At 35.0% G+C, this 27,980-nt stretch overlaps 1 protein-coding gene and 1 pseudogene across 12 annotated transcripts in view; both read right to left on the reverse strand.

Annotated features, from left to right (window-relative positions):
- The window catches only part of CARF (calcium responsive transcription factor), a 93,639-nt gene that overhangs the window by 61,662 nt on the left and 3,997 nt on the right, over positions 1-27,980 (reverse strand). For 10 of the 12 annotated variants that reach the window (XM_077885030.1, XM_077885031.1, XM_077885029.1 and 7 more), the window contains exons 2-7: positions 16,650-16,767; positions 14,295-14,522; positions 7,044-7,164; positions 5,896-6,025; positions 4,409-4,493; positions 499-688 (exon numbers count right to left, since the gene is read on the reverse strand). In XM_077885030.1, coding sequence (XP_077741156.1) covers positions 499-688; positions 4,409-4,493; positions 5,896-6,025; positions 7,044-7,164; positions 14,295-14,522; positions 16,650-16,727 — 832 coding nt within the window. In that variant the 5' untranslated portion in view covers positions 16,728-16,767. Of the gene's footprint in view, positions 1-498; positions 689-4,408; positions 4,494-5,895; positions 6,026-7,043; positions 7,165-14,294; positions 14,523-16,649; positions 16,768-21,851; positions 22,029-22,925; positions 23,087-27,980 lie in introns of all 12 variants that reach the window. The other 2 variants (XM_077885023.1, XM_077885021.1) reach the window with 2 other exon arrangements.
- LOC144306288 (U4 spliceosomal RNA) lies at positions 21,389-21,490 on the reverse strand (annotated as a pseudogene).

A 27,980-nucleotide genomic window follows, 5' to 3' on the forward strand; every position in this document is an offset into this window, starting at 1 on the left:
TACAGTAACTCCAGAGTCATAAACTATAAGCTATAGAAAATGAATATAAATTTGTCCCACAAAAATAACTAACTAACTAACTAACTAAATAAATAAATAAATAAATAAATTTGTCCCACAAGATGAATCAAGAGACAAGAGACTATCTGGACTCAATAAAAAAAAAAAAAAAAACACCTAACAGATATACATATTTAGATTAATAACATTGGCTCCATTAATATTTTTATTTTCTATTTATCTGCATAATATCTAAGTATTATTTATTCTAATACACTAAAATACAATTTCACAACAAAATAATTGGTCATATTTACTTCAATTTTCTTTTTAGTTTAATATGCATTTTCATCAATTAACATTCAGTTATCATCCACAAAAATGAAAATTTGGTGCAAAATTTTTAGGAAAACAACATTTTCACAAAGGATCATGGCTGTGCTGAACCTTTTAAAATAATTCTTTTTTTTTTTTTTTAATAATTCTTTTAAAAAGTACCTGCATTGACAAATGGAATTCCATCATATGGGACATACTGAGATTTCCACATCAAGCGTGTAGCTGGCTTTGCTGGGCTTGGAGATTGGCGGGTCCCCCAAACACTCTGTGTTTGCTGCTTATGAAATGTTAGGACACTTTCTAATTCAGTCTCACTTACACAATAGCCACGGTATGAATCTCCAATTTTCTGAATGAAGTAGAAATTAAATAACAAAATTATTAGCAAATATGTTTCATTGTACAAAAAAATTCAATGAAGTGGTTATCCAAGATAAAAGCTCATCAGTTTTCAAAAGAGAATGTCATTCTCTCTGCTATCAATGACTTATTACAATCAGTATATCTGATCCACTTTCAGCCAGCATTATCAAATAGATATTCTCTAAATATTTGTTAGAGAACATAATGTCAAACTCATGGCCATATCATCAGTATCAAAATTTTGCTTGAAAAATAATATTTAGGGAAAATGGTTTGAGGAACACATTATATACCCATTCTTCCTTATATTTAAGTTCTAACTCTGGATCCGATCAGGTCAGCATAAAACTAGCCACAGGTAACTAACTAGGTTACCTTTCTTTTGCTGAAATTAAATTTTTTTTTCAGATTTTATTTATTTATTCATGAGACACACAAAGAGAGAGAGAGGGGGCAGAGACAGGCAGAGGGAGAAGCAGGCTCCATGCAGGGAGCCTGACATAGGACTCGATCCCAGGTCTCCAGGATCACGCCCTGGGCTGAAGGTGGCGCTAAACCGCTGAGCCACCCGGGCTGCCCTGAAATTAATTTTGATAAGACATGTATCTTTTTGAAAGCCTATGAAAATTGTGTTAGTATCTCCTAAGTGATATCAAAGAATTTGCTTATTAAAATTCTTTTTAAGAAGATCCTTCTCTGAGAGAAAATTGTTTGAATTTAGTACCAAAAATAGTTAATGGTTTTATTTTTTTAATGGTTTTATTTTATGGAAATTAACTTAATTACTTTTATCTAATGGACACAGAATAACTGAGTTGCTTCTTTTTGAAATATAGTTGCTTATAGACAAGTGTGTGTGTATGTGGACATACATACATGTGTGTACATACAGTTCATTAAGATAAACTTCCATTTTATGGTTACATTATTATTTTTCTTTATTCTTTAGTTCCCATTTTAATTTCTACCTTGCTAATATATTTTATGTATTTTTGTAAGCTGTTTTCATTCTTCCTCAAACAAGGAAGGTATAAATAAATTATGTAAAAAAAAATTGGTATTAACAAGAGTGGAAGCTTTTTCTATACCAATAGAGAAAAATCTATTAACTGTGATTTCTACAGTAAAATGCAGACAGACCCAAAACTGACTCCAAGTGTGTTTCCCATTAAAGGGAATAAGAGCAGAGATGTGGGACTAGAAATCTTCTCTTCTTTATTTATTAAATATTTCACCCTGCAAGAATACATTTAACAAGAACGAAGGTATCAAAATACTGTTGTGGCTGCACTTTGGGCCACATTAAGAAGAGATAACCTGATGCCAAGCAATACATTATCTCCAATTTCTCCTAACAAAAATAAAAATTCCTAGGCTTACACATTTCTTTCTAGCCTAGATATTTCTTCATCAAAATATTGATTACACGAGGATCCCTGGGTGGCTCAGCTGTTTAGCGCCTGCTTTCAGCCCAGGGTGTGATCCTGGAGACCCAGGATCGAGTTCCACATCAGGCTCCCTGCATGGAGCCTGCTTCTCCCTCTGCCTGTGTCTCTGCCTCTCTCTCTCTCTGTGTCTCTCATTAATAAATAAATAAAATCTTTAAAAAACAAAACAAAAAAACACAAAACATTGATTACAAACAAAAGTAGAAACATAAAGTCCAGGGATCCCTGGATGGCGCAGCGGTTTGGCGCCTGCCTTTGGCCCAGGGCGCGATCCTGGAGACCCGGGATCGAATCCCACGTCGGACTCCCGGTGCATGGAGCCTGCTTCTCCCTCTGCCTGTGTCTCTGCCTCTCTCTCTCTGTGTGTGTGACTATCATAAATAAATAAAAATTAAAAAAATAAATAAATAAAATAAAACTTGAGCTTTTGAGCTCAAATTTAAAAAAAAAAAAGAAACATAAAGTCCAGCTATAACATTTTGTAATAAATAAAATGAATACAGTTTATAATGTTGTCAATGACAAGAAAAATTCTAGAATTAGTACAATATAACCAGGCATCTGTCAGGAGATAAAAGTTTTTTTTTTTTTTTTTTTTTTTTTTTTTTTTTTTTTTTAATTTTAAGATTTTATTTATTCAGAGAGAGAGAGAGAGGCAGAGACACAGGCAGAGGAGAAACAGGCTCCATGCAGGGATGCCCGACGTGGGACTCGATCCCGGGTCTCCAGGATCACACCCCAGGCTGCATGCAGCATCAAACTGCTATGCCACCGGGGCTAGGAGATAAAAGTTTAACACAATTTTAAAAGTTATCCAATTAGTACATATTAGTCAAACCTAAAAAATGCTTATGGAAAAACATAAAAGTCAAAAAGTAAAAAGGATTATTAAACAATATATATATACATATTTTATTTTATTATTATTTTTTTTTGCCCGCCCCTATATATATACATATTTTAAAGACATTATTTGAGAGAAAGAGCACAAGCAGAGGAGAGGGCAGAGGGAGAGGAATAGGGACAAGCAGACTCCCCACTGAGTGTGGAGATCAATGCAGGGCTCAATCCCAGGACCCAGACATCATGACTTGAGCCAAAGTCAAACACTCAACGGACTGAGCCAACCAGACACCCCTATTAAACAATATTTTGAAACAAAATGCAGAAAACACTCCTTTAGCCATTAACCAAAATTGTTTTTCACTACTGATATAGCTTAGGAGAGAAGAAAGAATCCTTCACTGGTGATGATCCATTCTGCTGGACAGTTTTAAGTAGTTTCTTATAAGATTTGTAACATTAGGTAAACCACACAATGCACATGATTGTAAAGCAATGTGTTTTGGCCATATAATTGCTAATGCTTTAATGTTTATAGAATTCTGTCAAGTTTATAACAACGATTTTAAAAACTCTCATCAGGGGTACCAGAGTGGCTCAGTCACTTGAGTATCCAACTCTTATTTCAGTTCAGGTCCTAATCTCAGGGTCATAGGATTGAGCCCCGAGATGGCTCCATCCTCAGCAGGGAGTGTCTGAGATTCTCTTTCTCCCTCTCCCTCTGCTCCTTCCCCTGCTCAATGCTATGTAATAATGAATAAATAATTAATCAAATAATTAAGAAAAGTAATGATAATAAATACCAAAGAATTAAAAAGACAAGGAATTTAGGAAGTAGAGCTAGTTGTGACATGGTAATTTGTTTAGCATATGGTAAATTTGAGTTGAAATTCAAGTAAAACTTCAGTAGTAGCTGGAGATCTGGGGCAAGAGCAAAGGGATAATAAAAGAACCAGTGATATAGATTTGGAAATCATTTTTATAAAAGTGAGAATTGAAAGTTAACAAAGTTGATCAGCTATCCAAGGGATAAAATGTAGAGAAATAAGGCAAGGTCAAACAGTAAAACTTAAAGAATTTCCACTGAGAATATAAAAAGAAATAAGTTCAAACAAAGAAGTAGAAGGAATGGTCAAATAAACAGATAAAAACCAGAAAACATGATAGTGAAGTTTTATAGAAGAGTTGTAAGAGAAAAAAATGATAGTAAAGCACTAAGGGATTTATATGATCTCTGTTTTAACAGAGCCTACAATCTCTATGGAATAAAAGAATAGATGAGATCAGAGTTAGCATAAACATGAACAAGGTATTACAGATATAGTCTCTAAGTTGTGCTTAAAAGAGGACATTTTGGGATGCATTATAGTTATTATCAATTTAGTGAATCTAGGTAAGGTTTATTTTTAACTCACCTCACAGCTCCTAAGACGGCAGGCCCACATAGGTGTGTTAGAAGAAAGTGGCTGGAGAGGAGCCAGAAAGGGTTCTTCAAGCATTCTGGGACAAGGGAGGAATATAAATAAATATATATCACAAGTTACACACACAAACACACATATGACATTCAATTGTTTTATCTCATTATCCAATGTTAAAGACAATATACTGAGGTTACCAATAAGAAACTATAATAATAGTCGTGCCTGGCTGGCTCAGTTGGAAGAGCATGTGACTCTTGATCTTGGGAGTCATGAGTTCAAGCCCCAAGGTGGGTGTAGAGTTTACTAAAAAACAAGGGATGCCTGGGTGGCTTGGCAGTTGAGCGTCTGCCTTCTACCCAGGGCATGATTCCAGAGTCCCAGGATCAAGTCCTATATCAGGCTCCTCATACGGAGCCTGCTTCTCCCCCTGCCTGTGTCTCTGCCTCTCTCTCTGTGTCTCTCATGAAAAAATAAATAAAATCTTTAAAAAATAAAAACAAAAGCTTAAAACAAAAGAAGAAATAATAACAATACAATTGATCAGTGTATTAATTATAATTTTCTTTAAACATCACTATTTTATTAACTGCTAAAGTAAAGGCCTAAGTTTCTTCCTCCAAATATCTATAACCCCAACAAATTTAAGTGCTTTATATATCTCTCTTAAACCTTATTTTGTAGTCTTCTCATTATATAATTGTTTTTCATTTGACAAAAAAATGAGCCAATAAACATCTTCAAGTGACTTGTTAAGAGTTAACTTGATTTTATGGCAAGCTCTAAGACTAAATGTCATATATATTGTGTTAATTTTTAAATATTGTCACCAATAGTTAAAAGAATGTAAATAATACAAAACTTATGTCTATAGTTGCCTAAATTATTATAAACAGTATTGTCAAAAATAAAAACAGAAACATGTTAACAAAAAACATTTAATATTTTACACCACAGAGGAATTAAATGCATAAAAAGATGATGAACCATTAAACATTTTAGGAACTAGAATGGACATTTCTTTATTCTAAAAATGCTATTAGTCTCAGATGTTTTCTTTTGTTTTTTTTTTTAAGATTTTTATTATTTACTTATGAGAGGCAGAGACATAGGCAGAGGGAGAAGCAGGCTCCCTGTAAGGAGCCCAATGTGGGACTTGATGATCCCAGATCCCCAGATCATGCCCTGAGTTGATGGCAGATGCTCAGCCGCTGAACCACCCAGGTGTCCCAGTCTCAGATGTTTTCAAATTGCTTCAAAAGATAACAGGTGTCACTGAAGAAAAGTAGCACTCAGGGATAGTCTCCTACTTGCCAAGATACCATTAAAATTATTAAAGATACTTAATAATTTGATGATAGTTTATTCTATTTCCTGAATTTCTGATTTTTTCTATAGTCAGCCCAATTTACATGTGATAATTTAAAAAAAGATTTCTATGATGATTTCAAAACATGAACTCCTCTTTCCCACTGACTCACCTCGCCACTGTCTTTTTGGGCAATGTGACGGATGCTTGTGAATGAAGAGTGTAATTACTGGTACTGTCTGCTAGAACATCTACTCTTACAGTTGGTAAACTTCTATCACTGGATTTCTCTTCAGAGACATCTGAGCAGCAATAACAAGAACAAAGCAACATCAATATCTTGAATTAGACCATGAGAATATAACTAACTAGAGCTCATACATTTGAAGTAGGAAAGGCAAGATATGTTCTAAAGATAAAGACAGCAAAACTTATAATGCTTTATTAAAAATTTCTCTAATAAACTTGTTTCATTTCAGATTATAATACTGTCTACTAAAATTTTATAATTAAGTTTTTGAAGCTTATATCGAATAGACAGGATATCAAAGTAGAATTGTTATGTTAATAGCTTCATAATATAATAGGAATATGTAAAACTCTTTTTCATTTCTATGCCAAGTTTATCATTTTGTCTGCAAATTGTTTTTTCCTTACTTTTTAACTGCTAACAAAGAATCATATCACTAAGGTAAAACTGTCTACTCTTAAGTCATTAGCTCTGAATGAACGATTAAACAGTGTGGCTATGGCGTTAGAAAAGGGACTGAAACACATGGACAAGGAAAGGAAGCAAAAAAAGAGAACAGGAATATTATCAAATAGATAAGGAAAAGAATAAAAAATGAAGAGCATGATTCTCCTTTCTGAATCTGAAGGAAAAAAGGTAAGAGGAAAAGAGCAAAGAGGATGCAAAGAATAGTTAAATACAAGAGTAATGAGTCACATGGCTAACAATAATATGGATAAAAATACAAATGTAAAAATTTCTCCAGTAGCTATTAGCACTATATTCTTGTTATTGTTGCTGTTATTATTGCTGTTATTATAATCGAGAAGAATTTATTTTATGCTCACTGGTGATTTGGGAGGAAGCAAGAGTCAACCAGCTTCATTGAATTCCAAAATGAAATAGACAGCTAACCTAGACAGGAGTTGAAAAATGAAATTTATTTGAGCTAAAAAAACGTTTTTCTAATTATTCAGTTCACAATCTTACCCAAAGAGATCAATTTTAGCCGAGTTTCATGAGGTGATTTTCTGAAATATACATCTGTTCTTTAAAAATTCTCAAATCCCCTGTATCTCATGATTACTCACCCCGAGTACTATTCACATCCGCAAGCTGCCCCTGAGGTATAATCACTTGTGCCATTCCTGTCTGGGTAGATGGAATTACACGGAGCACCTCTCCATTTTCTGATGGATTAGCAACAATCATCTTGGAAGCATTAAAAAAGAAATCAGATACATAAGCCAACAAGGATTTAATAGAAGAGATACCTATCTATATGGTAGATCCTATTATTTCCATCATTTTGTAAATGAAAATACTGAGGAACATAAAAAATTTTATCCAAAGTTTCAGAACTGGTAAGTGGTAAAGCTAGGATTCAAAACAGGCAGTTTGGTCCTAGTTCCTATAATCTTAACCACTTATGGTATTAATCATTATACATGTATGAGGCCTAATTACTTAGTAATGTGAACAAGGCTCTGACTGGACTAAACATATTTACTCTTTTTCTACTTACTGTATGATATCCCTATGTCTGAATTATTTGTATGGTAATCATTTATTCCATATTTTAAGTCACTTTCATTAGTTTAAAAACTGTACCTAGTTAGATATCTAATTAAACAGAATTTATTTTTATATCTATGAATTTATATATATCCTGTCATGGTCCATAAGGAATACCATGAAATACCCCCAAATTCTGAAAATATAAGAAAAATCATATGTTTATTATTTCCTTTTTTCCCTTCAGTTTAACAATTGAATCCATTGCCTTAAATTTAGAGGACTGTCAACTAAAACGGTATCTGAAGAAAAACATTTTGAGCCTATTATTTGAAAATAAAGCTAGGGATGCCTGGGTGGCTCAGCAGTTGAGCGTCTGCCTTTGGCTCAGGGTGTGAGCCTAGGATCGAGTCCCACATGGGGCTTCCCACAGGGAGCCTGCTTCTCCCTCTGCCTATGTCTCTGCCTTTCTCTGTGTGTCTCTCATGAATTAAAAAATCTTAAAAAAAAAAAAAAAGAGAAGAAAATTAATATATTATTTGAAAATAAGTTTATCCTGTATTTCCAGGCTTTTCAGACACCTTGTAAACTTTATTACCTACCCTACTACTCTTCTATTGAAAGTTACTGTTTTACCCAAAGCCTGTTATTCTCAGTTCTCCCTCAAGTAACTCTTTGTAACCATTCTACTTTCCAAGACTGCCTTTATACTATGCATGAAAACATGACTGATGCCTGACAGAGACTGTAGTCCTAGTTTTAAGAGGGTCATTTGAAAAAAATTAAATTTGAAAAAAACTTCAACAAAGTAGATGCTTTAAATACATAAACATTTCCCAGAAATTAAGAGTAAGTAATTGTTACCCTCCCTTATCAAGTTTCTTAAGATAAAAATATCTTGCTATACCTCTTATCACCTCATCATGAGAAAGCAACTGTAAACTCTGATGATGGTAACTGCTTTACATTTGTTGAGTGCATACTAAGTGGGAGGACTTTCCATGCATTACCGTACTTAATCTTTATCACATGTATATGAAGTAAACACATTTTATACTTGAGGATATTGTCACAAGAGGTTACACAACTTATGCAAGATAACACAGGGTTATACAGTGGTGAGTTGAAATTCAAACCCAATTCAAACTACTCTGTATTGCTTTCCATTATCTAATGATGTTACTTAACCTAAAAAAAAAGACTAAAACAATACAAAAAATACTGCTGGACTTTAAAAAGTAACAGCAATAATATGGTTTTAAATCCTTTACTCCTCAAATGAGATTAAGTATTTGTAAAAAATATTCCATTCATTCTTAGAAAATAAGAAATATTGCTGTGGTTACAACTAAATCCAAACAAAACACATATATTTATAATTTATTCAATCATACAAAAAATTCATAATTAAGAATGATCTGTGGAATATCCTCTTAATTTTGAAAATATGTTTTCTATGTACAATGGAGAAGAATCTCCTTCATTTTCTCTTTCCATAGCTAATTCTATCTGGTACCTAAAAAAATATTTTCAGTTCATGTAATTTGATAATCATGACATATATTACTTTTACTATTCTAAAAGAAGTTACTTTTAATCTTATAATGGAAACAAATAGTTTTGAAAAGTCATCTGTTGAAATAAGCATTCTATTTGAGGCAGGCATTGACATTATCAGAAAATCATGGCTAATAAGTAGTCATATTTACTAGGCTCTTTGTGTGCTGTACAATATATGTAATAAATCCAAAATGCCATCCCTGTTTCACTTGAAAACCTCTTCATCTATTGCAGATTCAGTCACTACAGAATCTTTACTACTTCCTTCATAACTTCTACATAAACAAAATTGATTGAAAGAAATATCCTTAAAAAAAGCTCCATTTGGTGGGAGATGTTGAAAATGGGGAAGGCCATGCATGTATAGGGGCAAGGGCTTTATGAGAAATCTCTATACATTCTGCTCAGTTTTGTTTTGAACCTAAAGTTACTCTAAAAAATGGTCTATTAAACAAAACCCCCCGAAATTTCCACTATATTTCCCAAAACATCACTGCCTTTTAAAATGTTTATTTTAATTCCAGTTAGCATACAATGTTACATTAGTTCCAGGTATACTGGTTCAACAATCCCATAAATCACGCAGTGTTCATCATGATAAGGGCACTCCTTAATCCCCATTATCTATTTTACCTTTTTCCTCACCCACTTCCCCTTCTGGTAACGACTAGTTTGTTCTCAATAGTTAGGAGTCTGTTTCTTGGTTTGTCTCTTTTTTTCCCTCTTTGTTCATTTGTTTTGTTTCTTTTTGTTGTGTTTTTTTTTGTTGTGTTTCTTCAATTCCACTTTTAAGTGAAATTTGTCTTTGACTGACTTAAGTGAAATTTAGTTTAATGTAAGTGAAATTTGTCTTTGACTGACTTATTTGCTTAGCTTTATAGTAACTCCATCCATGTTGTTGCAAATGGCAAGATTTAATTTTTTTAAAAAAATATTTTATTTATTCATGAGAGACAGAGAGAGAGAGAGAGAGAGAGAGAGAGAGGTAGAGACACAGGCAGAGGGAGAAGCAGAATCCATGCAGGGAGCCTGATGTGGGACTTGATTCCAGTACTCCAGGATCACGCCCTAGGCCGAAGGCAGGCGCCAAACTGCTAAGCCACCCAGGGATCCCCAGGATTTTATTTTTTTAATGGCTGAATAATATTCCATTGTATCTATACCTCATTCTTCTTAATCCATTCATCAGTAGATAGATACTTGGGCTGTTTCCAAAATTTGGCTGATGTAAAAAATGCTGCTATGAATACAGGGGTGCATGTATCCCTTTGAATTAGTGTCTTTGTATTTGGTTAAATATCCAGTAGTGCAATTGCTGGATTATAGGGTAGCTCTATTTGTAACTTTTTGAGGAAACTCCATACTTTTTTCCCCAGTGGCTATATCAGTTTTCATTCCCACCAACAGTGCATGAGGAGGGTTCCTTTTTCTCCACATTCTTGCAAACACTGTTGTTTCCTATGTTGTTGATTTTAGCCATTCTGACAGGTATGAGGTGGAATCTCATTGTAGTTTAGATTTGCGTTTCCCTGATGATCAGGATATTGATCTTTTCATGTGTCTGTCGGCCATATGTATGTCTTCTTTGGAGAAATGTCTGTTTGTGTCTTCTGCCCATTTTTTAATTGGTTTCTTGGGGTATTGAGTTTTATAAGTTCTTTAAATATTTTGGATACTAACCCTTTATCAGGTATGTCATTTGCAAATATCTTCTCCCATCCTGAAGGTTGCCTTTTAGTTTTGCTGATTGTTTCCATCACTGTGCAGAGCTTTTTATTTTGATGAAGTCCCAATACTTTATTTCTGCTTTTGTTTCCCTTGCCTCAGGGGATCTAATTAGAAAAAAGTTGCTACAACCTATGTCAGAGTTATTTGTGCTCTCTTCTAGGAGTTTTATGGTGTTGAGTCTCACATTTAGGTCTTCAATCTATTTTTAATTTATCTTTGTGTATGGTGTTAGAAAACAGTCTAGTTTCATTCTTTGTTTTTTCATAGATCTTTCCTAAACTTTATTTTTTAAAATTATTTTTGAATTTAAATTCAATTGATTAACATATAGGGTATTCTTACTTTCAGAGTTAGAGGTCAGTGATCCACTAGTCTTATATAACACCCAGTGCTCATTATATCACGTGCCCTCCTTAATGTTTATCACTCAGTTACCCCATCCTCCCACCCTCTCCCCTCCAGCAACCCTTAGTTTGCTTCCTATGATTAAGAGTCTCTTATGGTTTGTCTCCCTCTCCGATTTTGTCTTGTTTTATTTTTCCCTCCCTTCCCCCATGATCCTCTGTTTTGTTTCTTAAATTCCACATATAGGTAGGATCATAATCATAATTGTCTTTCTCTGATTGACTTATTTCACTTAGCATAATATCCTCTAGTTCCATCCATATCCTTGCAAATGCACGATTTCATTTTTTGATAGCTGAGTAGTATTCCACTCTGTGTGTTTGTGTGTGTGTGTGTGTGTACATATATACACACCACATCTTTATCCATTCATCTGTCAATGGACATCTGAGCTCTTTCCATAGTTTGGCTATTTTGGACATTGCTGCTACAAACATTAGGGTGCAGGTGCCCCTTTGGATTACTACATTTGTATCTTTGGGTAAATACCTAGTAGTGCAATTACTGGGTCATAGGGTAGCTCTATTTTCAATTTTTTTTAGGAACTTACATACTGTTTTCCAGACTGGCTCCACCAGCTTGCATTCCCATTAGCAGCTGAAGAGGGTTCACCTTTCTCCACATCCTCAACATCTATTATTTCCTGACTTGTTCATTTTTGCCATTCTGACTGGTATGAGATGCTATCTCACTGTAGTTTTGATTTGTATTTCCCTGATGCTTTGTGATGTCGAGCATTTTTTCATGAGTCTGTTGGTCATTTGTAGGTCTTCTTTGGAGAAATGTCTGTTCATGTCTTCTGCCGATTTCTTGACTGGATTTGTTTTCTTTTTTGGGGGTTGAAATTGATAAATTCTTTGTAGATTATGGATATTAGCCTTTATCTGATAAAACATTTGCAATATTTTCTCTCATTCAATATATTGTCTTTGGGTTTTGTTGACTGTTTCCTTTGCTGTGCAAAGCTTTTTATCTTGATGAAGTCCCAATAGTTTGTTTCTGCCTTGTTTCCCTTACCTTTGGAGATTTCTAGTCAGAAGTTGCTGCAGCCAAGGTCGGAGAGATTGTTGCCTGTGTTATCCTCTAGGATTTTGATGCATTCCTGTCTCACATTTAGGTCTTTCATCCATATTGAGTCTATTTTTATATATGGTGTAAGAAATAGTCCAGTTTCATTTTTCTGCATGTAGCTGTCCAATTTTCCCAATACCACTTGTTGAAAAGACTTTTTTCCATTGGATTCTCTTTCATGCTTTGTTGGATATTAGTTGACCACTGAGTTGATTTTCCATTTCTAGGTTCTCTATTCTGTTCCATTGATCTATGTATCTGTTTTTGTGTCAGTATCATACTGTCTTGATGATCACAGCTTTGTAATACAATTTAAAGTCTGGAATTGTGATGCCACCAGCTGAGAACCCAAAAGACTTCACCCCCAAATTGCTAGAACTCTCAGGAATTCAGCAAAGAGGCAGGTTATAAAATCAATGCACAGGGACACCTGGGTGGCTCAGCAGTTGAGCATCTGCCTTTGGCCCAGGACGAGATCCTGGAGTCCTGGGATCGAGTCCCACATCAGGCTCCCTGCATGGAGCCTGCTTCTCCCTCTGCCTATGTCTCTCATGAATAAATAAATAAAATCTTTAAAAAAAATAAAATCAATGTTCAGAAATCAGTTGCATTTCTATGTACCAACAATGAGACAGAAGAAAGAGAAATTAAGGAGTCAATCCCATTATAATTACATAAAAAATGCTTAGATACCTAGGAATAAACCTAACCAAAGAGACAAAGGATCTACACTCAGAAAACCATAGAACACTCATGAAAGACATTGAGGAAAAAAAACGAAAACAAAAACAAAAACAAAAAAAAAAAGAAAGACATTGAGGAAGTTACAGAAAAATGTTCCATGCTCATGGGGAAGACCAATTATCATTAAAATGTCTATGCTACCTAGAGCAATCTAGACATTCAATGCAATCCCTATCAAAATACCATCAACTTTTTTCACAGAGCTAGAACAAATAATCCTAAAATTTGTATGGAACCAGAAAAGACCCCAAATAGCCAAAGTAATGTTGAAAATACTTTCTTATATTCTGTTTCTTACATTTATTTCCATGCTTCATGCCATAGATCTTCTATTTCATAGCTTCAGATAACCCTCTGCATTATCTCCTACCTCAGACAAATCACCTTTATGACCACTTTGTATAGAAAGTTTAATACAATTACAAAGAGAATGGGAACTCTAACATTTTTTAGACTAAAAAAAATGACTTTAATGTGCTTTTAAAATAACCCTTCATACAATAGGACATAGATTAACTCTAGAATGGAAACAAAAGAGGGATTAATTTTAGGTAAAATGGTTGCTCACCTGTGGTATAACTTATAACTGAAGTTATAATCTTTAACATAATTTTTATTATGAAATTAATAAATACCCATTGTAGAAAATTTGGGAAACAGGTAAACAAGAGATATGTCATTCTTCATATAATTAACGTAAGGATATTCTTATTAATCAGAAAGAAACTTAAAAGTTTTTCTTAGTAATTATCTTTATTTTAATCAAAACCATCTTTCATTTCTTCTACTCAAACTATAAACTTGGCCATAAATACTTCAGCTAACAGTTTAAAGCAATATTTTCACTTTAATGCATTGTTATTTACATGGTACATACATATCTACCCATTAGTAAAGGTATGTCTAGTTGCCAGTATACCACTGGTACTTCCATTGCTTTCTTTTGCTTTAAGAGACTGCAAATTAGTGACTGAGAGGTAGTTAAAGCAATAACCTTGAGTTCAGTCAAATGTATACACAAAAATAAATATAAGTTACATGTAAATGCTGGCACTAGTTACAAATTATGACATATTTCCAAGTAATCTGAAAGTGACAGCGTACCTAGACATAGTAGCTGGGAAGTATTGGTTTAGCATTCTATAAGTAGTCCTAAAAGGAAATCTTTTAAAATCTTCACATAACTTAAAAATGAACATCATGGAAACAGTATTTTCAGAGCAATGCAAATCAACAGTTTCAAGAAATAAAGGTGATCTAATAAGGTTATTACATTTTGCTTAATAGCATAAAACAAGTTATTTCTAAAATACACTCACCATTTGTGCATTAGAATCCCCCAATGACTGGAGTTCATATTGTATAGGTTGCCCATTTTGGTCCACTAGATGGAACTGTTCTGCAGAAAGAGTCTGTGTCTGAGTCAGGGCCCCTGGTATATTCTGTGATGTGAGTGAATTATCTGCTTCATGAGAAGTGATGGGTAAATCTCTAGGAGAATCATTCTGTCCAAAGGAAGGATCCCTGGAGTCCATACAGGTTAGATGCTTTTGCAAAGAAAAAAAAAAAAAAAGCACTTGGGTGTTTGTAAAATATAATGTCACAATGCGTATTTTTAATTTTTTTAAAAAAGATTTTATCAAGTAAGCTACACCCAACACAGGGCTCCAACTCACAAACTCAAAATCAAGAGTAGCATGCTCTACTGACTGAACCAGCCCAGTGTCCCTAATGTTACAATTAAAAAAAAAAAAAAATAGAAGTTTATCACTGTGAAAAACAGTATGGACATTCCTCAAAATTAAAAATACAACTACCCGGGATCCCTGGGTGGCTCAGCAGTTTAGCACTTGCCTTCGGCCCAGGCCGTGATCCTGGAGTCCTGGGATCGAGTCCCACATCAGGCTTCCTGCATGGAGCTTGCTTCTCCCCCTGCCTGTGTCCCTGTGTCTCTGCCCCTCTCTCTCTCTCTCTCTCTCTCTCATAAATAAATAAAATCTTTAAAAAATAAAATACAGGGCAGTCCAGGTGGCTCAGCGGTTTAGTGCTGCCTTCAGCCCAGGGCATGATCCTGCAGACCCGGAATCAAGTCCCACGTCGGGCTCCCTGCCTGGAGCCTGCTTCTCCCTCTGCCTGTGTCTCTGCCTCTCTCTCTCTCCTCTCTGTGTAATCTCATGAATAAATAAAATCTTAAAAAAAAAAAAGTACAATACCCTATGATCCAGTAATCAAGCTACTGAGTATTTATCCAGAAATACAAAAACACTAATTCAAAGGGATAGGTGAACCCCCATGTTTATAGCAGCATTATCTACAATAGCCAAATTATGGAAACAGCCTAAGTGCCCACTGGCTGATGAATGGATATTCAGCCATAAAAAAGAATCAAATCTTGCCATTTGCAACAAATATGGATGGACCTAGAGAGTATAATGCTAAGTGAAGTCAGTCAGTCAGAGAAAGACAAATACCATATGATTTCACTCATATGTGGAATTTAAGAAACAAAACAAATGAACAAAGGGAAAAAGAGAGAGTAAGAAAAAGACTCTCAATTATAGAGAACACACTGATGGCTACCAGGAGAAGGAGGGGCAGGTGAATGGGTTAAATAAGAGATGAGGATTACAGAATGTACTTGTTTTGGGTTTGTTTAGTTTTTTTATAATTTTTTTTTTAAGTAGGTTCCATGCCCAGCGTGAAGACCAACACAGGGCCTAAACTTACAACCCTGAGATCAAGACCTGAGCTGAGATCAAGAGCCAGATGCCTAACCAACTGAGCCAGCCAAGCACCCCAGGAGTACACTTGTGATGAGCACTGGGTGATATATGAAATCACTGAATTGTACACCCGAAACTAACATAATATGTTAGCTATAGTGGAATTTAAAATAAAATATATAGAATGTTATAATAAAAATAGAAAGATTAATTTTTCAGTAACTTTGCTTTTTCCAAGAGTTGCCAATTCATATATACTCATATAGACAGAAAGCAATTCTTAAGTGAAATTGTTGATTTTTATATTTTATTTCAGTTTTTTTTTATTCTTTTTTATTTTTAATTTTTATTTATTTATGATAGTCACACAGAGAGAGAGAGGGAGGCAGAGACACAGGCAGAGGGAGAAGCAGGCTCCATGCACCGGGAGCCTGATGTGGGATTCGATCCCTTATCTCCAGGATCACGCCCTGGGCTAAAGGCAGGCGCCAAACCGCTGTGCCACCCACGGATCCCTTATTTCAGTTTTATTGAAATAAAGTTGTCCGTGGGAATACAACCTGAAATCATGATACGTAATTCAAAATAGACTTTTAATATGTAGATTTTTATGAATACATTAAAAAAGCTCTATATAATAAAATTAAATATATAATAGAATTGTGGATAAAGGTTAACAGTCTTGAATATAACAAATATAACACTATTTCTTATATGTAAAAAAAACATTTTTAAAAAAAGATTTATTTATTTATTAATGAGAGACACAGAGAGGCAAAGACACAGGCAGACAGAGAAGCAGGCTCCCTGCAGGGAGCCCCATGTGGGACTCAATCCGGGATTCTGAGATCACACCCTGAGCCAAAGGCAGATGCTCAACCACTGAGCCATCTAGGCATCCTGAAAAAGTTGTTAAATGGAATGGAAAAAAGTTCCCAGCTGAATTCCTACCTCATATACATGAGAAGCTGTTTTTGATTCTTCGGAATCATTACGGTTGACTCTTAGTGAATCATTAGCCTGTTCCATGCTGGTATATTCAATTCCATTTTCTTCTTTTATTTAGTAGCTGAAAAAATATAAGTATGTGATTAAAGCACTTAACATTTTTATGGAATGTTTGTCTTAAATAAATCTCTCATTTCCTCTATTGTGTTACCCTATAAAATTCAGGTTAAATCATTTCCATTTTTTTTTAAAGGGAATTCTCTTTTTTTTTAAGATTTCATTTATTTATTCATGAGAGACAGAAGACAGAGAGAGAGAGAGAGAGAGAGGGGCAGAGACACAGGCAGAGGGAGAAGCAGGCTCCATGCAGGGAGCCCCAAGTGGGACTCGATCCCGGGTCTCCAGGATCACCTTCTCGGGCTGAAGGCAGTGCTAAACCACTGAACCACCCGGGCTGCCCAATCATTTCCATTCTATAAGGAAAATAAACATTTTTGGTAAATGACTTGCCAAAGCACCAGAACACATTTAAGGCAAAGCAGAGATTACCATTATGTAGTTCCCTCATCTTATTCTTTTTTAAAAAAAAAAAAATTTATTCATAATAGACACACACACACACACACACACACACACAGAAAGAGAGAGAGAGAGAGAGAGACAGAGACAGAAGAAGCAGGCTCCATGGAGGGAGCCTGAAGGGACTTGATCCCGGGACTCCAGGATCACTCCCTGGGCCAAAGGCAGGTGCTAAACTGCTGAGCAACCTAGGGATCCCCCTCCCTCATCTTACTCTTAATTACACTCATGTACTGGTTAATTAAGATTGTTATTATGGGACAGGTATTTTTCACTCTTCCAAATCCTTCTAAAATTCTCATTTTACAAAGATTTAATACCAATAAAGGTTCTTAATTTCATAAAATGCATAATTTCATGGGTATGTATTAGATAATTTTAGAAAAGACGTTTTGGTGTAGAGATTTTATACACATGGCTTTTACCATAACATACATTATACCACTAATATTGGCTTGACAAACTTTGAAAATAAAGAAATATGTATTCCAAAAAGTTTGAGCCACATAGGCTGAGTACAGTGGTTAGCACTGGTGGTGATTTTGTCTTTAAACACACACACACACACACACACACACACACACACACACACACACTGCCCCCTGGGGATATTTGGCAATTTCTGGAAATATTTTTGTTGTCAAAAACTGAGAGCAGAACACTACTGGAATCTAACAGGGAGAAGCCAGAGGTCCTGCTAAATATTTTTGAATGCTGAAGGTAGCCCCCACAACAAAGATGTCAATGGTGATGAGGTTCAGAAACCTTGGCCTAATATATTATAACGAATACTTAATTCTCTATTACCTTAACATAAAATAAACTTCACGTAACATTTTTAAGAACCCACACATTTAATTTTATTTTTCATAAGACGGTATAAATTCTTTAAAAAAAAAAAAAAACCCTGAAAATTGGGGCACCTGGATGGCTCAGTCGGTTAAGCATCTGCCTTTGGCTCAGGTCATGATCTCAGGGTCCTAGGATCAAGCCCCAAGTCTGGAGTCCCTGCTCAACATGGAATCTCCTTGTCTCCCTCTTCCTTGGCCCCCTCCTCACTGTGTGTGCCTTCTCTCTCAAATAAATAAATAAAATCTTTAAAAAAATAAAATAAAATAAAAATCCTGAAAACTGTCTTTTAAAATTAATATGCATTAAATTAAATTTTTTGTTGTTTTTGGTGTATAGTTCAATGGATTTTAACACATGTGACCACATCACAACCAGGATATACAATAATTCAATCATCCTAAGCACTAATACAAATTTATATATCTTGTACTTAATACTTAGTTGGAAATAAATTTAAAAAATAATAATTTTTTAAAAAGACTTAGTTGGTACATGTTTTTGAATACACTAAAAACTTATTCTTCTGTGATAGCATCCACACATACATTTGCAAAATTAACCATTTCAGGAAATCTACAAGGTTTTCATTTCATATTTCCAAAATATTATAAATACTTCTAATCATAAATTGTAATAGGTTAAAAATCAGTCTTATTTTTAATAAATATAAAATATCTTAAAATTGCTTCTAAGATTTTAAATTATCACTTGTATTCTATTTAATTTACTATAAAAATCCCCAAAACTCTTACCCTCTGAAGTAAGAGCAGTTTTATTTTATAATGTTCTGGTTCTATTTTGAATTTTTTATTGATACATATAAAATTTAGGAATAATATCGTTTATATATGGTTTAAAAAATGAAACAAAGTTCTACTAATGGCATAATGGCATATTAGATAATAGAAGGCTCTCTTGCTAGAAAACAAGAAACAGAAAGTTGATCTAAAACAAAGTATTTTGAGACTGGGAGCTGCTACAAGTAACAACGTCAAAGGTCATTCCCTACCCTCTATGATCCCTCCCCCCATAAAAAGAAAACCAAATGCTGAGAGCCAAAACCCAAGTGATAAGCACAAGCAAAGAGGAAAATTTCTGCAAGAGCAGTGCTAATACACAGGTTTAATGGTTGGGAAAATGGGGCTAGGATAAGTAGTTCTTAGGGGAGAACTTAAAATCCCAAAATAAGGCTAGGAACCTGAAAGATCCTGAAACAAAAGTTTAGTCTAGCTTAATGCAGTTATTATTTGGAGGAACACAAACCCAAGTAAGGCATTAGTTTTCTTTACATTAAGATTAAATATAAGCTTGGGGCTCAGTTGGCTAAGTGAAGTGTCTGCCTTTGGCTCGGGTCATGATACCAGGGTACTGAGATGGAGCTCTGTGTAGGGCTTCCTGCTCAGTGGGGAGCCTGCTTCTCCCTCTCCTCCCTGCTCCTACTCTCTCTCGCTATTTCTGTAACTATCTATGTCTCTCTCTCAAATAAATAAATGAAATCTGAAAAAAAAATTAAACATGGGATCCCTGGGTGGCGCAGCTGTTTGGCGCCTGCCTTTGGCCCAGGGCGCAATCCTGGATACCCAGGATCGAATCCCACGTCGGGCTCCCGATGCATGGAGACTGCTTCTCCCTCTGCCTGTGTCTCTGCCTCTCTCTCTCTCTGTGTGACTATCATAAATAAATAAAAAAATTAAAAAAAAAATTAAACATAAGCTTAGAGTGCCAAAAAAACAGGAAAATTATCAAAAAAAGAGTCAGCACCCCCTATAAACTTCAAATACTGGAATCATCTAACAGTGAATATAAAATAATCATTTAGGGGCACCTGGGTGGCTCAGTTGGTTAAATGTCTGCCTTCAGCTCAGGTCATGATCTCAGCCCCAAAGTTGGGCTCCCAGCTCACTGGGGGGTCTCCTTCTCCCGCTCACTCTGCCCATCCTCCCACCTGCTGTTTGTGCTCTCTCTCTTAAATTCTTAAATAAATAAATAAATAAAATCTTTTAAAAAATCATTTAATGTTCAAAGAGATATATATGAATGAATCATAGGAATACTCAAACAACAAGACTGAAAAGTTTAATCTGAAGGAAAACCAAATAGAATTTTCAGAAATTAAAAAATATAAGTCAATGGATATATAAAATAGAAGAATACATGCAGAAGAAAGAACTACTAAATTTAGAAGTCAGATTTTTAAAAATTACTCAGAATGCATCACAGGAAAAAAGAAGGTAAAAAATATGAAGAAGAGACTTAAAACTAGGAAAAATAGAGTAAGTATTGCATACTTACAATTGGAATCTCAGAAGAATAGAAAAGAAAAAATGAGTGAGAGACAATATCTGAAGAGATAATGGTTAACAATTTTTCAAAACTGAATACATGAATCTACAAAGTACAAAATGTATCAAAATAAATAGAAAGAAATTCATCATCAATGTAATAGAAGTACAAAATTCTGAAGAGAAAGGAAAATCTAAAATGTAACTAGAGAGAGGAGATCACCCTCCTCCGGAGTACTGACATTAGACATATATATAGTGCAACAATGGTGGAACTCATGGGAATTAAAAAAAGTAATTATCACTATATGATTACATATGCTCAAATATTTTTTCACAAAACAGGGTGAGAAAGATACTTTAAGATTTTAAAAAATAGAGTTTACAATGAATAGATCCTGCATGAAGGAAAACTCTATTACAGAAAATAAAAATGATACCAGAAGGAAGCCCTGAATGCTAGAAAAATGGTAAGCTAGTAAATTAAAAGCTCTATGAAAAATCTAAATAGGGACGCCTGTGTGGCTCAGGGGTTGAGCATCTGCCTTTGGCTCAGGTCTGATCTCAGTGTCCTAGATCAAGTTCTGCATTCGGCTCTCTGCAGGGAGCCTGCTTCTCTCTACCTGTGTCTCTATCTCTCTGTGTCTATCATGAATAAATAACTAAAATCTTAAAAAAAAGAAAAGAAGAAGAAGAAAGAAAGAAAAAATCTAAAGAAACACCATCTGTATAAATGATAATGCTATTATAATTTTGTGTATGTGTGTTTTAAGAATAGAAGTAAAATACCGAAGAACTAAATAAAATACATGTAACTCAGGAGGGGATGATGGCAGATAAACACAGTATATCAAAACTGCTCAGAGGGAAATTTAGAGTAAAAATGCCTATATAAAAAAAAAATCTCAAAACAGCCTGACTTTATTTCTCAAAAACAAATAAGAGCTCACTAACCTGAAATCTAGCAGAAGGAAGAAAATAATATAGATTAGAGAAAAGATAAGCAAAATCAGAATAGAAAAACAGAAGAATTAATGAATCTAAAAGTTGACTCTTCAAAAAGTTTTCAATTAGCAATAATCGTGCCTCGAATAAACCTTATTGGCTATGATACTGTCACTGAGCAAAGCTTGGTTCTTCAAAAAGATTAACAAAATTGAAAAACGTTTATCTAAAAAAAAAACTTTATCTAGACTGACAAAAAAAGAAGAAAGATACAAATAACTAAAATCAGAAATCAAAGTGTGGGCATGACTAAAAAATTTTACAGAAACTAAAAGGATTATGAGAAAATACTAAGAACAAAAGTACAACTATCCCTATTCATATATGGTCTTATATATAGAAAAGCCCAAAGAAGCCCCCAAAATACTATCAGAGTTAATAAATTCAACAAAGTTATAGGATATAAGATCAATATGCAAAACTCAGTTGATTTCTCTATACTAGCAATAAACAATCAAAAATGAAATTAAGAAAATGATTCATTTACAGTTGTATCAACAAGAATAAAATAGTGGGGCAGCCCCAGTGGCACAGCGGTTTAGCGCCGCCTGCATCCCAGGGCGTGATCCTGGAGACCCTGGATCGAGTCCCACGTCGGGCTCTCTGCATGGAGCTTGCTTCTCCCTCTGCCTGTGTCTCTGCCTCTCTCTCTCTCTCTGCATCTCTATGAATAAATAAATAAGATCTTTATGAAAAAAAAAAAGAATAAAATAGCGATGAATAAATTTAAGAAAGGAAGTATAAGCCTTGTACATGAAAATTATAAAATGTTGCTGAAAAAATTAAATAAAATCTAAACAAATGAAAAGACATACTATGCTCCTGGAATTGGAAGACATGAACATGGTAATACTACCCAAAGCAATAAAGAGATTTAATGCAATCCATATCAAAATCTCAACGGCCTTTTTTCAGTCATGGAAAAGTCAAATTCACATAAAATTCCAAGGAACCTGAATAGCCAAAACAATCTTGAAAAAGAACAAAGTTGGAGGATTTATTCTTTGCAATTTCAAAACTTACTATAAAGCTACAATTCTCTAAAGAATGTAGTACTGACTTAAGGATTGACACATAGATCAATGGAGTAGAACTGAGAGTCCAGAAAAAAACTCTAAACATCTATGGTCAAATAATTTTTAACAAGGGTTCCAAAGGCATCTAATGAAAATGAACAGTTTTCTTCAACAACTGGTGCCAGGACAACTGAATATTCACATACAAAATAATGAAGATGAACCCTTACCTCATAGTATATAAAAAGAAATTCCCAACCCAAAATAGGTCAATAACTTAAATGTAAAACACCATAAAATTCTTAGGAGAAAATATAAGGGTAAATCTTAATGGCCTTGGATTTGGCAATGGTTCCATAGCTAGAACACAAAGAAACTAGAATTAAAATGAAAAATTATAAATTGGACATTATCAAAATAAAAAATTTTGTGCAAAGAATATCATGACAAGAACAAAAAGACAACCCACAGACAGGAGAAATTTTTGTAAATCAAATATCTGATTAGGTCTAGAATATATAAAGAATATACAAAGGGGAGGGTACCTGGACTAGTCAGCTAAGGTCTGATTCTTGATTTCAGCTCAGGTCATGATCTTGGGGTTCTAAGATATAGCCCCACATCAGGCTCCACACTTAATCGGGCATCTGCTTGGGATTCCTTCTCTCCTGTCCCTTTGCCCTTCCTCACTGAGCTCTCTCTCTCTCTTCAAAATAAATAAATAAATCAGTAAAAATAACATAGAAAGAACACCTACAACTCAAATAAAACAACCCATAACATCCCTATTTAAAAATGTACAAAGGAGTTTAATAGATATTTCTCCAAAGAGGACATAAATGGTCAACAAGCATATTAAAAAGATGTTTAAAGTCATAGTCATCAGAATTATGTAAATCAACGCAATAATGAAATACCAGTTGACAGCTACTAGGATGATAATACTTTTTAAAAAAGAAAACAAGAGATGTCTGAGTGGCTCAGTTGGTTGACTGTCTGACTCCTGATCTCAGAGTCATGAGGTCAAGCCCTGTGTTGAGCTCCACATTGGATGTGGAACCTACTTTAAAAATTTTTTTTAAAGAAAATAACAATGATGAGGATATGGAGCAAATGTAATCCTCATGCATTGCTGATGAGTATGTAAAATGGTGCAGGTGCTATGAAAAAGTTTCACAGTTCCTTAAGAAATTAAACATAGTATTACCATATGACAGCAATTCCACTCTAGGTATACACCCGAAAGAACTGAAAACCAGCGTCAAATATACACTTGTACATAAATTTTCACAGCAGCAATATTCACAAGAATCAAAAGTAGAAACAACCCTAATGTTCATCAACTGATAAACAGATAAACAAAATGTGTTACATCCATATAATGGTATAGTATTCAGCCACAGAAAGGCATGAAGTACTGATAGAGGGCAGCCCGGATGGCTCAGCAGTTTAGCGCCACCTTCAGCCCAGGCCGTGATCCTAGAGACCCAGAATCGAGTCCCATGTCGGTCTCCCTGCATGGAGCCTGCTTCTCCCTCTGCCTATGTCTCTCTCTCTCTCTCTCATGAATAAATAAATAAATATTTTTTAAAAAAAGTACTGATAGATGCCAGAACATAGATAAACCTCAAAAACATGCTGATAGAAGCCAGACACAAATTGTCACACATCACATGGTTCCATTTACATAAAATATCCAGAATGGATAAATTCATATAGGCAGAGCGCAGGTTGGTAGATGCTAAAGGCCTGGGGAAGGCGAGAACAGGAAAAAAATTACCTATTGAGTATAAGATTTTATTTTGGGGTAAATGGAAATATTTTAGAACTAGACAGAGGTAATATTTATACAACACTGTGAATGTAGAAAATGTCACTAAACTGTTCATCTAAAAATGATTAATTTTAAGTTATATGAATTTCACCTGTTCTTTAAATTTCTTACCAAAAAGAAAAAACATATACATATATAAATGTATGCGTGTGTTATGTGAGTAGGGCAATCAGGAAAATGTAAATATGGACTAGATATTTATTAAAAATTGTTTTAGGTATGTGAATGATATTATAGATGAAATTATATGTTATGATGTCCAGGATTTGATATCCTCTTCTCTCTGTGCCTGCTACTGACCTGGGTTTTCTCTTGTGTGGCCCTATGTGGCATGCCTTCCCTTCTCTTAGGAACTGTGAGTAATAAACTATCTTTTCAGTGGCAATCATCTCCTGATTTATTGACCTCACCATATATGAAGAGAAATAAAATCTGTTTTAAAACAATCATAAAGGGCAGCCCCGGTAGCTCAGCGGTTTAGCGCCGCCTTCAGCCCAGGGCATGACCCCGGGGTCCTGGAATCGAGTCCCATGTTGGGCTCCCTGCATGGAGCCTGCTTCTCCCTCTGCCTGTGTCTCTGCCTCTCTCTCTCTCTCTCTGTTTCTCTCATGAATAAATAAATACAATCTTTAAAAAAATAAATAAATAAAACAATCATAAACATATGAATCCTAAAATCCTAAATAAAATCTCAGTGAACAAAATCCAGCAATAAATAATAAAAATAACATGTCTCATTAAATGTAAGACATCAATGGCTTTAAGTACACCCAACATGGGGACTAAATTTAGGGTACAATTTTGTATAAACAGTATGATACCAATTGCCTAAAACAGTACAATGGCATAAAAATTATGAAAATTTTTGAGATAAAATATATGCAAGATCTATGCACTGAAGTCCGTAAAACCTAGATAGGAGAAATTAAAGAAGACCTAAGAGAATGAAAAATACATACCGTGTTTATAGAATAGTTGACTCAATATTGTTAAGATACTGAATTGATATCTATAATCAATTGCCTACTATTTTTTTTTTAACGCACAAGCTGAGCCTTTGGCTCAGGTCATGATCTCAGGGTCCTGGGATCAAGCCCCATGTTGGGCTCCCTGCTCAGCTGGGAGTCAGCTTGTCCCTCTTCCTCTTCCCCTGCTCATTCTCTCTCTCTCTCAAATAAATAAATAAAATCTTTAAAATTAAAAAAAAAAAAAACACCTCACAAACTGATTCTAAAACTCATATGGAAATTCAAAGGTTGGAGTGCCTGGGTGACTCACTCAGTTAAGTGTCCAACATTGATTTCAGCTCAGGTCATAATCTCAGAATTGTGAGACTGAGCCCAGGACTGGGCTCTGCACCCGGCATGAAGCCTGCTTGGGATTCTCTCTTCCCCTCACCTATCCTTCCTCCGCCTCTCCCTCTCTTAAAAAAAAAAAGTTCAAAGGTTAAAATAGCCAAAACAACTTTTGAAAAGAACAACAAAATTGGAATTCTTATACTACTTGGTTTTGAGACTTGTTATGAAGTTAGAATAATCAAGATAGTATGCTATTAGTGTTAAGACAGACAAATAGATCAATGGAACAGAAGAGAATCCAGAAACAGACCTTCACATATATAGTCAACTGCTATTTTTCTTTTAAGATTTATTTATTTGAAAGACAGAATAAAAGAGAGAGAGCAAGCAGGCGAAGGGACAGAGGGGGAGAGAGAGATAGAGAATCTCAAGTAGACCCCCTGCTGAGCACAGAGTCCAATGATGCATGATCCTGTGACCCTGAGATCATGACCTGAGCTGAAACCAAAAGTCAGATACTCAACTGACTGAGCCACTCAGGTGCCCCAAGTCAACTGCTTTTTGATAAAAGTGCCAAGGCAATTAAGAGAGAAGGGACGGTCTTTTCAACAAATGGAGGTGAAACAATAGCTATATGCAAAACAATAAACAACCCTTATCTCAAACCATATAAAAAAACTAACTTGAAACAGATCATGACCTGTAAAACTATAAAAGGTCTAGAAGAAAACATAGGAAAAAAATCTTTGTGACTGTGGGTTTGGCAAAAATATCTTAAACATGACACAAAAAGCATGAAAATAGGACTACAAACTAGACTTCATCAAAATTAAAAACTACCAGTTATAAAATAAGTAAGTCATGTGGTACTTGGGTGGCTCAGTTGGTTAAGTGTCCAACTGTTGGTTTCAGCTCAGGTCACAATCTCAGGGTTGTGAGATGGAGCCTGGAGTCAGGTTCCTTGATCAGCAGGGAGTCTATTTGAGATTCTTTCTCTCCCTCTTCCTTTGCCCCTTTTCCTATGCTGTCTCTCTCTCTCTCTAAAATAATAAATCTTAAAAAAAAAAAAAAAAGATTTCAGGACACCTGGGTGGCTCAGTGGTTGAGTGGCTACCTTTAGCCTGGGGCATGATCCCAGGATCTAGGGATCAAGTTCCGTATCCTGCTCCCTGCGGGGAGCCTGCTTCTCCCTCTCCCTATGTCCCTGCTTCTCTCTCTGTGTGTCTCTCATTAATAAATAAATAAATTCTTTAAAAAAAGATTCCCACCCTCTCTCTCTGCACTTCCTCCCTGCTCAATCTCTCTCAAATAATGGTAACAATAAAAGGCACAAAAAGTACAGCACACGGAATATATATAGTCAACAGCATTATAATAAATTTGTATGATGATAGATGATATCTACACTTACCACAATAAGCATTTAACAATTATTTATAATTGTCAAATCATTATGTTGTACACCTGAAACTGCTATGTCATACATACCTCAATTGAAGAAAAAAGGCTATTAAAGCCACAAAAACATATGGAAAAACCTTAAATGCATATTGATAACTGAAAGAAGTCACTCTGAAAAGGCTATATACTATATGATTTCAAATATATGACATTCTTCAAAAGGCAAAACTACAGATCAACAGTTGCTAGAGGTTGAAAGATTTTTATTGTAATAAAACAATGCTTTCTGATACTGTAATGGTGGATACATGACATTTGACACAGGTTTTGTCAAAATCCATAAAATTACAGAATAGTGAACCTTAATGCAAACTGTAGATTTTTGTTCAAAATAATGTATCAATATTGGTTACCTTTAAGAAATATACCACACTAGAGGAGCCTGGCTGGCTCAGTCAGTGGAGCATGCAATTCATCTTGGGGTTATGAGTTCTAGTCCCAGGATGGGCATAGAGCTTATTTAATAAATAAAAATTAAATTTAAAAAATGTACCACAGTAATGCAAAACGTTAATAAACTGTGTGCTAGCAGATAGAAGAAGGACAGGGTATGTGGGGGGGTGGATACAGATATCTTTGTATTCCCTGCTTGACCTTTCTTTCTTCTTTCTTTCTTTCTATCTTTTTAAATTATTATTTATTTTAGAAAAAGAGAGAGCGCACAAGTGGGAGGGGCAGGGAGAGGGAAAGAGAATCCCAAGCAGACTCCACGCTGAGCACAGAGCCCAAGGCAGGGCTCGATCCCACCACTCTGAGACCACAACACAAGCCAAAACCAAGAGCTGGATGCTTAACTGACTGTGCCACCCAGGTGCCCCTTCTCAATTTTTCTGTAAATCTACTGATTTTCCTGTAAATGTCCCAACATACGGAGTAGGAAAATAAAGAACACCACTCAAAAAGAAACTTCTTACAAAGTTAGACTCAACTGAAAATAAAGTCCTATTGAGGGATGAATTAAAACTAAAATAATTGGGTGGCGCCCCGGTGGCGCAGCGGTTTAGCGC

The sequence above is a fragment of the Canis aureus genome, chromosome 36, assembly GCF_053574225.1.
Source record: "Canis aureus isolate CA01 chromosome 36, VMU_Caureus_v.1.0, whole genome shotgun sequence".
NCBI classification, from domain to species: domain Eukaryota; kingdom Metazoa; phylum Chordata; class Mammalia; order Carnivora; family Canidae; genus Canis; species Canis aureus.